This window comes from Ylistrum balloti, unplaced genomic scaffold (genome assembly GCF_031769215.1).
Source record: "Ylistrum balloti isolate Yb309-2 unplaced genomic scaffold, AGI_CSIRO_Ybal_v1 Utg370010, whole genome shotgun sequence".
Classification (NCBI taxonomy): Eukaryota; Metazoa; Mollusca; class Bivalvia; order Pectinida; family Pectinidae; genus Ylistrum; species Ylistrum balloti.
This window is the reverse complement of record NW_026782083.1, coordinates 1,275,546-1,288,033: the sequence shown is the minus strand read 5'-3', so window position 1 is coordinate 1,288,033 and position 12,488 is coordinate 1,275,546. Positions and strand designations below refer to the sequence as shown.

General features: G+C 36.1%; 1 protein-coding gene across 1 annotated transcript in view; it reads left to right on the top strand.

Annotated features, from left to right (window-relative positions):
- Positions 1-9,312, top strand: part of LOC132548388 (hemicentin-1-like) — a 62,083-nt gene extending 52,771 nt beyond the window's left edge. Inside the window, exons 27-40 of the mRNA XM_060212252.1 lie at positions 243-542; positions 1,222-1,521; positions 2,641-2,946; positions 3,176-3,481; positions 3,741-4,040; positions 4,607-4,909; positions 5,129-5,431; positions 6,087-6,383; positions 6,902-7,156; positions 7,282-7,542; positions 7,804-7,932; positions 8,255-8,324; positions 8,502-8,540; positions 8,995-9,312. Coding sequence (XP_060068235.1) covers positions 243-542; positions 1,222-1,521; positions 2,641-2,946; positions 3,176-3,481; positions 3,741-4,040; positions 4,607-4,909; positions 5,129-5,431; positions 6,087-6,383; positions 6,902-7,156; positions 7,282-7,542; positions 7,804-7,932; positions 8,255-8,324; positions 8,502-8,540; positions 8,995-9,106 — 3,281 coding nt within the window. The 3' untranslated portion in view covers positions 9,107-9,312. The remainder of the gene's footprint in view (positions 1-242; positions 543-1,221; positions 1,522-2,640; positions 2,947-3,175; positions 3,482-3,740; positions 4,041-4,606; positions 4,910-5,128; positions 5,432-6,086; positions 6,384-6,901; positions 7,157-7,281; positions 7,543-7,803; positions 7,933-8,254; positions 8,325-8,501; positions 8,541-8,994) is intronic.
- Positions 9,313-12,488: the final 3,176 nt, after the last annotated feature.

Sequence of the window (12,488 nt, the reverse complement as noted above, 5' to 3'; positions counted from 1 at the left end):
AGTCTGCTTAGTATATGATATCCTTGGCCTATATTCTTGGTCTTTTTTAAATGATTCTATAGAACTATAGCAATGCAAATAACAGGAGGAATTATGGACTCACAGAGACCAGAGGATTTGAAGATACTGGTGTAAGAAGATAGAACCATGATTTTTATAATAATGTTTTTACAACTTATTCCATGATCCTGCTTAATTTTATCTTGACACTCAATGTTGTATTGTTTTTTTTATTTTTTTAGCTGTGCCCGTTGTCAATATACAACAAGCTACCTACACTGTGAACACAGGCTCCTCAGTAACACTTGAATGTACTGTGTCCGCAACTCCACAGGCCAACTCCGTCACTTGGCGCAGGAATATTAACGGTGTGTCTTCGATAATCAGTATCAATGGGGGCAAGTACAACGGTGGTTCTGTCACCTCCCCAAGTCTGGTCATTTACACCACAAGTAGCAGTGACATTGGTTATTACACTTGTGAGGCCACCAATGCTGTCGGCACAGGGACCAGCACTGATACCTACCTGGATGTCGTCGGATGTAAGTACTTGGTGCAGTTTCTCTTAAATATGAAATAACCTTACTGCATTGTGAGACTTATGGTGCTTTACAGTGATAAATAATCACAAATTGAGTGTTGTTTGCAATGTGTCTCTATTTGTATGTATTTAAACAAATGAGAAAATATGATTTATACTGCATTTGTGTATACTTTCATCGATAAAGATTTTTCTTGCTCGGATGTGTGCTGTCAGTAGCATTCAATATCATATTGTTACTGATGTTATTTTCATGATGTATTGAAGTTCTTGATAATCATCATGCAGAAGACTTGATATGCAGTTTGGTTATGGTATATCATGGTTACACTTTCATAAATTGCTTTCAATGACCACTCAGATATTATCTGGAAGGAATTAGAATTTGGCTTACTCCTTCATGCAATCAAATATTTTAAAATTATGTCTTTTTTAAACAAGAGTTCAGGCTGGTAATATGATCTTTTTTAATACTTCCCTCTGACATTTGAGTAGAGGATTAAATAATTAACACCTGTTGGTGAGGTGAATCTAGTGATAAATGAAGTCATGAAGACAAGAAACCCATACTACAACAGTAACGCAAAAAATGAATGCTTGAACCAATGTCACAGTTCTAACGATCGCAAGAAAACAGTCTTGATCACGATAAATGGTATTGATTTTGTGATGTTTTCCAGCCCTACTGACTGTTCAGGTGCCTCAGTCCTTCTACACTGTACAGAGAGGCCAGTCTGTTACGCTTGAGTGTATAGTGTCTGGAACACCAGCTGTAACATCTGTTACATGGAGACGTACCTCAGGTGGAATCACCGACAATGTCATTATTGACAACAGCAAATACCAGGGGTCAAACATCAACAGTCCGTCTCTGATCATAAACAATGCTGACAGTGTTGACACTGGCACTTATGTGTGTACTGCCACAAACAGCATTGGAACTGCGACAAGTTCACAGACTACACTGTCTGTTACTGGAGGTCAGTATGTCATTAATGTCAGTTTGTACAGGTATATTGTCGTTAGATGTCAGTATCAGTATGTACAGGTAAAATGTCATCAGAAATCAGTATTTACAGGTGTGTCATCAGATGTCAGTATGTACAGGTAAAATGTCATCAGAAATCAGTATTTACTGGTGTGTCATCAGATGTCAGTATGTACAGGTAAAATGTCATCAGAAATCAGTATTTACTGGTGTGTCATCAGATGTCAGTATGTTGTGTCATCAGATGTCAGGTAAAATGTCATCAGAAATCAGTATTTACTGGTGTGTCATCAGATGTCAGTATGTACAGGTAAAATGTCATCAGAAATCAGTATTTACAGTTGTGTCATCAGATGTCAGTATGTACAGGTAAAATGTCATCAGAAATCAGTATTTACAGTTGTGTCATCAGATGTCAGTATGTACAGGTAAAATGTCATCAGAAATCAGTATTTACAGGTGTGTCATCAGATGTCAGTATGTACAGGTAAAATGTCATCAGAAATCAGTATTTACAGTTGTGTCATCAGATGTCAGTATGTACAGGTAAAATGTCATCAGAAATCAGTATTTACTGGTGTGTCATCAGATGTCAGTATGTACAGGTAAAATGTCATCAGAAATCAGTATTTACAGTTGTGTCATCAGATGTCAGTATGTACAGGTAAAATGTCATCAGAAATCAGTATTTACAGTTGTGTCATCAGATGTCAGTATGTACAGGTAAAATGTCATCAGAAATCAGTATTTACAGTTGTGTCATCAGATGTCAGTATGTACAGGTAAAATGTCATCAGAAATCAGTATTTACTGGTGTGTCATCAGATGTCAGTATGTACAGGTAAAATGTCATCAGAAATCAGTATTTACTGGTGTGTCATCAGATATCAGTATGTACAGGTAAAATGTCATCAGAAATCAGTATTTACAGTTGTGTCATCAGATGTCAGTATGTACAGGTAAAATGTCATCAGAAATCAGTATTTACAGGTTTGTCTTCAGATTTACAAAAAAAACCCAACATAATTGCAAAGTATGTCTTATTATGTATCTATGTCAGTAGAATGCATTACAACAGACTGTCAATGAACATGATACATGTGTTTTACAGAGATCCCAACTGTAACCATACCCGTCTCGTCCTACGATGTTGTGACAGGATCATCCATCACCATCACATGCTCAGTATCAGCCAACCCTCCGCATACCTCTGTATCATGGACTAGGGCAAATAACATCAACAGTTCACCAGTATCCATCGTTATTGATGGCACCACCTACAGTGGTGGTTCCGTCAACAGCCCGTCGCTCACCATCAACAGTGCCAGTGCCTCAGATCAAGGCTATTATGTTTGCCGAGCCACCAACAGTATTGGAACTGGGACTAGTGGGCAGAGTTATCTCACAGTTACAGGAGGTAACTTTAATCATTCAAGATATAGGTCTACATCGAAAATGAAATTGAAACAAAACTTACAGAATATCTTTAAATATATATTTATGATATGTATGTAATGTTTTAAATATATGAGTATTGAATAAATTTTCAAAAAAATAACTATGTTGTCTATGTCTGTGAAATATTTTGTTGTGTGTTTGATAACTTTCACTGCTCGAATACACCAAACATGTATACAACCTTACAGCCTTGCCGTCCGTGACCATCCCATCAAATGCCTACTCTGTGATCACTGGTGGGAGCATTCAGATCCCTTGTACAGTTGTGGCCAGTCCATCTGCTAGCAGCGTAACCTGGACAAAATCTTCCGGTACCAACACTGCAATTTCAATAATCACGATTGACAACACAAAGTACCAGGGAGGCAACCCGAGTGTACCAACCCTCACCATCACCAATGCTAATTCTAATGACCAGGCCTACTACAGGTGTTCTGCTGCCAACAGTGTCGGCACAGCTGAAAGTATCATTACCTTCCTCACCGTCTCCGGAAGTAAGTTGTCACCTATGTTAATCTCATTGTGTTTTTCACCGTTCATTATAGTGTTCTACTCTAATGGTGTACTTCCTGTCTATAGTCCACCAGTTTTTGTACTTAATTCTTATTTTTTCATTGTGTATATGTGTGCATACTTTTAGAAGTCAGTCAAATCTCTTGTGCCAAACTTTCCTACTGCTTCATACTGTAATATCTAGAGTGATATTGATTCATGCAAAAACAACAAAACTTAAATCTCAACTTACTTTCCCAGACATCCCAACTGTAACAATTGGACAGGCCCAATACAACACATTGCTGGGAACCTCTGTCACTATTGACTGTACTGTATCAGCAAACCCACAGGCTACAAGTGTTGCATGGGAGCGTGTAATCGGTGGAGTGACCACCACCATCACCATTGACGGTACAAAGTTTGTTGGTTCTTCTGTCAACAACCCATCTCTAACTATAACGGATGCCTCAACAGATGACATGGGTTACTATGTGTGTACAGCTGTAAACAGTGTCGGTGTTGGCCGAAGTTCACAGGGATATCTCACTGTTGATGGATGTAAGTGGACTGAATATTTTGTGCTCTTATTTAATACATTTACCAATGAAGCAAACTTCTTTTAATTTTTGTGTATTGTCTACATACGTATATGTTCATAATTGATGCCAATGTTCACCAATATTGTGGTTTATTTACAGTTGACAATTTTCTTCAATCCAACTACCAGATTTGTAGAATAGAAATTCAAAAAGATTTTATAAAGACCGTTCCTTCAATAATGCTTAGCTTCAGAGCTGGGTGAATGATAATTAGTTTTTTCAATTAAAATAAAATCCTTTTGTGTGGTATTACCTGATAATAAGGGTTGTCTCCAGATTTGAGACCATGAATATAAGTTTACAGTCTGTGGTGTTATCTGATCTCATGGGTTTCTCCCTTTAATGGGTTGTCTCCCTTTACAGTGTTTACCCTTTTTTGAGACCATTAATATATGTTTACAGTATGTTGTGTTACCTGATATAATGGGTTGTCCCCCTTTACAATGTTTTTTTACATTTGAGGCCATTAATGCATGTTTACAGTTTGTAGTGTTACCTGATATCATGGGTTGTCTCCCTTTTCAGTGGTGCCTGCTGTTGTGATCAGTAGACCATCTTATTCCTTCGTCGTTGGTGAAACAGCTGTCATTGACTGTGACTACAGTTCTTCTCCTGATGCTACATCTGTATACTGGAACAAGATTGTGGACACACAAACAACTCGCATTAGCACTTTGAACACCAACAAATACAGTGGCTCCACCCTGGCTAACCCCTCACTTACTATTACCTCGACAGACAGTAGTGACCAGGCCTTCTATCGCTGTGTTGTGGTCAACAGCGTTGGCGAGGGTCGCAGTAACCAGGCCTACCTCTACATCACAGGAAGTATGTATCATATCCTTTATAAAGGAAAGGTCTTTTGTTGTATTTGGCCAGGTATGCATGGTCTGTTTAGGGTGCAGATGGTAAGGAATTTTGTTCCATTTTTCATTTGCAAAAAAAAAAATTGTTTATGGTTTGCTTAATACTTTATCATTCCAGATAATATATATTGTTTATTGTGGTAATAACACACAGCTGTAAGACTTGTGCTTACTTTTGTAGATATTCCATCAGTGACTGTTCCCCAGAGTTCCTACAGTGTATCACTGGATGACACTGCCACCATCACATGTACCGTATCTGCTATACCTTCTGCTACCAGTGTCACTTGGGAGTACATCAATGCTAATGGTGTTGTCAGTAACGTAAACGTGGCTGACTCTAGAATTAGTGGCGGTATTGTCTCCAACCCATCCCTGGTCATCTCTGGTGCCACACTTAGTGACCAGGGCACCTACAGGTGTAAGGCTACAAATGCTGTTGGCACCGGACAGAGTCAGCAAGTCTACCTGTATGTTACTGGCAGTAAGTATTGACAACAAGCTTTTTATCTGGTAATAAGCCCAGGGGCTATTCCTCATAATTCAAGGATACACGGTTATGAAACAGCAATTTTTGTGATTCTAGTAAACATGTGCTTATTGTAGAATCATTTCCTTTACTGGGGCTCAAGTTTTGTAATTTAAAAAAAACCAACTCTTTCATGGACACTTGATTTCATGGATAAATAGATAAATCTACTTGTACTTATGTTTATAGTTCCTGAGCATATGAATTCCTAGATTACAAAATCAACAACAGTAAATCCCCAAGAAAAATGATTGAATTTATTATTTCACAATATTTCCACACATGGGCGGGGATTGATGATTATATTGTTTACCTGCGATTGTATGAAATTTAAATGTTTGCAATGGTTACAACTATTTATAGATCTGGTGTTAAAACAGCTCTTGCTGCCCATAACTGTTATCTGTAGTTATTTCGTTTTATTTTCAAAATTGGAAAAATCTCATTAGTCCATAAGAAAGAGTTTTTAAACATGTTATTCTAATTTTTAAGGATTGCAGTAAATTTGTTTAGTATGGATCTAGTATTTGTTTAAGATTTCATATTTGATTATTTACAAAATATTTGATCATGTTATACAATGTATTGTATATGGTTTTGTTTTGAATAGCTACTCCTTCTGTGCGTGTGACGGTTTCGGCCTACACTGTTGACGTTGACACCAGTGCCACACTCGCGTGTATCGTGGATGCCTCTCCAGCTGCTACCTCTGTATATTGGACCAAAATTGTGGATGGCGTGTCTTCAACTATCAGTACCAGTAGCAACAAGTATGATGGCTCCACCCCAGGATCCCCATCCCTGATCATCAACAACCTGGACATGAGTGACGAGGGAAGCTACCGATGTAACGCTGTCAACACTGTTGGCACAGGGCAGAGTGGTCTCACCTCTCTTATTGTCGCCTGTAAGTCGCATGGTTATACCCACAATGAATATCAATAAAACTGATGAAGTCTGCATCCCTAATACAAAACAATAAATTTGGGACAATACATTATCCGTTTATGACCCCGCCATTTGATGAAGGGAGGGTTGATGGTATATAGTGTTACCCATGTGTGCATCCTGTCCCATCCGGTCCTTACATGTCCTGTTGCATTGCAGTCAATTTCAGATCATTGTCATATCTTCAGGACCTCTCAACAGATGTTGTTCATATGTACCACATAGTATCATAACATCTAGATCTACACCTAATTATTAAGGTGGTGATCAGTCAGGGTTAATGGGTCAAAGATCACATTCTGTCTAACTTCAAGCAATAATGCTTATATACACATGAGTGGGGGGATATTCATGTCTTACAGATATTTTCTTGTTTCACTTAGGAACTTTTATAACTTTGATGACTGAAATCATCATATGCATAAATACAATATGTTTAAGCTTTCCCACACATATTACTTTGTTTTATATTTATAGATGCTCCAAGGAACACAGTGGTGAACCCCACATCTCTCACAACCAGAGAAGGACAGTCAGCAACTTCCGAGTGTATTACAGATGCCAACCCTGCTGCCACCTTCCAGTGGGTCAAGGACAATACCAACCAGGTTGTGTCTGTAGGCAAAATGCTTAGCATTGAAAACATCGACCGTGGTCATGACAGCACCTACACATGTACTGCCACCAACAGTCAAGGTTCACAGACAGCAAGGTTCAATCTGGATGTACAATGTAAGTGTCACATGATCATATTACCCCTGTTCCTGTTCATCTCATGAAAATGGTCAGTCAGAACATCTAGCTGATTTTGAAGATGACCTTGCACTATATGGTATCTGTATGTTTGTGTTTTACAGATAAGCCTATCAGCACTGTAACTGCTGCCCAGGCAGCTGTAGTATTGAGTCTGAACGCCCAGAGGGATCTTGAATGTAACACTGTGGCTAACCCAGCTGTGCAGTCCTACAGGTGGCAGAAAGATGGAAACAGCATCGCTGATGCCAACAGCCTTGTCTACCGAGTTATTGCAACAGATTCCAACAGCTATGGCGTGTATACGTGTTATGCTACCAACACCATTGGGGAGTCATCCGCAATCACCTACACTGTGTCGTCAGGTACTTGTCAAAAGTTTTATGTTTAATAATATAACTTGTTTGCCTTATAATTTGAATTTAAAAAATCAAAACTAGTACAGTGGTAAGTGTTTTCCTTTGATTCATTAAAACCACTAATTATTCTAAGTACCTTCTTAATACTTGATGAATTCGTCTTTGAGTTTTAAACAATGCATTTTCAAAATGTCATAATTTCATGAGCTTGAAAGAAGTTTTCTCTAGATTGCTTTCGTAGTATATTTATACTTTGTTTCATCACAGGTGACGTGACCACAACTGTTCAACCTAGTGTGGAGGCTATCAGTACTGGCCTGATCATTGCTATCGTCATTTCTGCTCTCGTCCTGATTCTCATCGTCATCATTATTGTCTGCTGCTGTGTTACCAGAGGTAAGCGTCATCCATCCCACAGAACTTATCCAATATTGTATCGGGAACATTTTTTTTCGAGTTGGTGCTGTCAATAGAATAGAAGTTCTTATAACACAACCAGTAAAAGATATAAATGTGTCATTTAATGACTATGTGGTCACCTTCAACAGACATCCCAGATTTACATTTTTGTGTTAGCATTTAACCTTAATACATGGTAACATTGACCTTTGTACTTGTTAACATTTGACCTAAGTGTACGTCAACATTAGACCTTGGTAAATATTAACATTTGACCTTAGCATTTGTCAACATTTGTCCTTTATATTTTAACCTGTAGGTGTTTGTCGAGAGGAAGCCCTTGAAAGACAGAGAGTCATCGTTGAGAAACCAAGACAAATGCAATTCATGTAAGTTTTTAACCCCTTAACTCTTTTCTACAAGGTCACTGATAAAGACATTTGGACTGTGATTTTCTTGTACCTACATATATACACAGTGAAATGTATGTTCTACAGCAACTCACTCTTTATGTTTCAAACTTCATTTGCCAAATTATTTATAACAATATCAATGTTTTTTTTTAGAAATCCTGCACCGATGATTCTGCCCAGACAGGAGATGATGTAAGTTACCTCTCCATCCACAAAAGATAGCAAATGTTAAAATTTACCATGACGATCAAGATAATAAAAATTGAAAATAATTAGATATTTGAGATACGCTGTTTAAGATAAAAGTGAAAAAATAATAATATTCACAGTGATAATATGTTTTAAAACTCTTTCTAAAAACCTTGATTGCCATTAATTTTTTCATGAAAATACATTTGTTATTGTAATTTTTCTTTTAACTGAGATATGCTATTGAGAAATCATCTTTTACAGAAACAATTTGTTTCTCTATGAAAACAATGTTTTTTTCTATTTTTTTTTTAATGAAACTATTGATTATCTAATTCTTTAACTGAATCGGTGCATTACATTAATTTTTGAATGAACTATATGCTTTATCTTAATTAGGAGAAAAAAAAAGAGGAAAAAAGATAGGATATTTAAAAGTTTTGTTTGATTTTTGCAGCGCCGTGGATGATGGTTTCTACAGAGCTCCTACACCACAGTACCAATTTACACCACAACTGGCCTACTATGAGACTGAAGGATCCCGCTCTAGTTTTAAGCGAGATGTTTAGGTGTCTGTTAGAAGTATAGGAAATGTTGTCATCATGAGATTAGGATCGTCTACATTTCATCGTTAATGCTCACTCATAGCCAGCTATCATTTATCAGACTACTGATAAATATTGTCCAGAAGATATTTTTATTTGAATTGAATGTAGATTGACTCATGAAAGGGTTGATGTTTTATCAAATAGTTTTTGATAATATATATCAATCATTCCTGGCATCATGTACATTGAAATTTACCAAAGAGTTATTGATATTGAATTCTCGTGACTGGTATAGTGCTGTCTTATCTAGAGATACCAGAGTACAATACATTGTGTTTAAAGTCATAGAATGATGAAATGAAAGTCTTTATTTTGACAAAAGTTAGAATTTTATAGAGTACAGTTTAGTTATTTGTTGATGGTTGTTTTTCAAATCAAAATTATACTTTAAAGAACATAAACATATTCATACCTCCCTAGACATACCCCCTCTCCCTTTTACTAAACCATATTATACTGTTTATCATCTTAATATCCTATAACATACACTCAAGAAGAAACAGTGAGGCCTTTTGTCCCCTTTCTAATTTCTATCGTTAAACTGTTTTCGATAATCCCACATGATGCTCTTTATCGATAGGATAGTTTTTGCATGTTAAAAGCAGCATCATGAAAAAGGCAGCTATCATAATCATGTGTTGGTTAGCGGTTTGGCCTCAAGATGTATATTATACATTATGTAAATAAAAAAACATTCTTATCTACATTCCATGTGATGTTCACTCTCAAAGTAGAGTTGATGTTTTGTAAGGATGAAATATTTGATTTTTTGTTATTCGTCATGACAATCATAAATTTTGGGGAAATAAATGTCATCGTTTTTCAATATTACATAGTAAAAATTTTGATAGAGAAGTTGGATGAAATCATTTATTAAAATTTTTAACCTGATTTGATTGATATATAATATTACTTGTTTGGTAATGTAAGAAGGGAGAGGACAATCATCAAAAAATTCTTGTTTGTATGTATACTTTATATATATATATTATATACAAATTCTATTTTTCTAGTTTTTAATTTACATACATAGTGTAGAAGGTAGTGCTTATTTCATATGGCATTCATATATGTTATAAATGTCGTTAGATGATTATTGGAATCAATAGTTATAGAGAATCTTTTTTGAATACATTCCAGGTATTTTCTGGTATACAAGTGTTATAAATGTGTGCAATTCTTTCCAATGTGTTATCGTGTGATCATATTCCATGGTAACATTAGGTATGTAATGAATGTTATCCAGGTGTGATGTTATGAAACAAAACATTCCATTTAAAGCATGAATTTGATATGTTAAATCAAGCTAGCACACTGGTAACAATTAAGAGTTGTTACAATCTACAATGTATAATATCACTGACCTATGTGATGTGAACATTTTACAACATTATGCCAATCTTTATCCTATTGTTGAAGTGGATAAAGAAATATCTTTCTGTATGTTGAGCATAATTCTCCAAAATTTAAGTCCATGACTTAAATGGCATGATTTATATATGAATTTGCTGACAATTAATATTAAATAGGTAGATTAATAAATTTGATATTATACAAATGCAAGCTTGTGACTTTTCTTTGTTAAATCTATCACTGTATTACCTCCCTTACTGAGGTGAGTCTTCATGACTAGATGTCTTCTGTGTTATTATGAAGAGGGCTGTGACTTATAAAGTCAATATACTGTACAGATTAACATATTATAAGAACACAAACAGAAAACATAGAGACAAACAGTAGCAGTAAACATATTTGTTATTATCACAAAATGAGGATGTGGCATTTTGGATACAAAGAAAATCTGTTTGAATTATTTCAATACTTACTGATTGTTTATAGATAATTCAACCAGTTTTCATTATAAGCTCATCACCACCTCATCACACTACTTTTCACTTCTGCATACATAAAACTAGACTGCAGCCTAAAAGTCCTGTGATTTCATTACAGTCTTGTACTCTGTATACCTTGGCTCATCTTGGATTCTACAGTTAAAAATTATTATCACTATTTCATATAAGGAATTTGTAAATTTCATTTAATTAGGAGCTAAAAACAGAGGGAAGAAGAGAGAGAAGGAAAAAGATTAAACTTTTGATGAACGAATAGAGATCAAATAATGGTGAAAACAATGAGATCTCTGGGATCACATGTTTAAGTTTGGTGTGTTAGATGTCTTTATCAAAGACTCAAAGTCTGTATGATGAAATATATTGTAAGTGTAACCCTGGTAAAATACTAGCCGCAATATACCACTCGGCTACAGAGACCTCTTTAGCTCGATAGCATCAGAATATGTATGTTACCAACTATAGATACAACAGACATTGATCACAGGCACAGTAGAAGTAAGGCAGACATTGGTAGACAACAAATGTAGGCATACAACATTGAAGACAATAGATGTAGACACCCATTGTAGACAATAAATGTAGGCATACAACATTGGAGGTAATAGATGTAGACACCATTTGTAGACAATAGATGTAGGCATACAACATTGGAGACAATAGATGTATGTGTACATTGGAGACAATAAATGTATGTGTACATTGGAGACAATAGATGAAGCCATACAATATTGAAGACAATAGATGTAGACATTTACATTGGAGACAATAGATGTAGGCATACAACATCAGAGACAATAGATGTAGGCATACAACATCAGAGACAATAGATGCAGACACCCATTGCCAACAATAAATGTAGGCATAGATGTATGTATCTGTCAAGGACAATAGATGTAGGTATCTGCCGAGGACAATAGATGTAAGTATCTGTCAAGGACAATAGATGTAGGTATCCATTGGAGACAATAGATGTAGGTATCTGTCAAGTTCAATAGATGTAGGTATCCATTGGAGACAATAGATGTAGGTATCTGTCAAGGACAATAGATGTAGGTATCTGTCCTGGACAATAGATGTAGGTATCTGTCAAGGACAATAGATGTAGGTATCCATTGGAGACAATAGATGTAGGTATCTGTCAAGGACAATAGATGTAGGTATCTGTCCTGGACAATAGATGTAGGTATCTGTCAAGGACAATAGATGTAGGTATCTGTCCTGGACAATAGATGTAGGTATCTGTCAAGGACAATAGATGTAGGTATCCATTGGAGACAATAGATGTAGGTATCTGTCAAGTTCAATAGATATAGGTATCTGTCAAGGACAATAGATGTAGGTATCCATTGGAGACAATAGATGTAGGTATCTGTCAAGGACAATAGATGTAGGTATCTGTCCTGGACAATAGATGTAGGTATCTGTCCTGGACAATAGATGTAGGTATCTGTCAAGGACAATAGATGTAGGTATCTGTCCTGGACAATAGA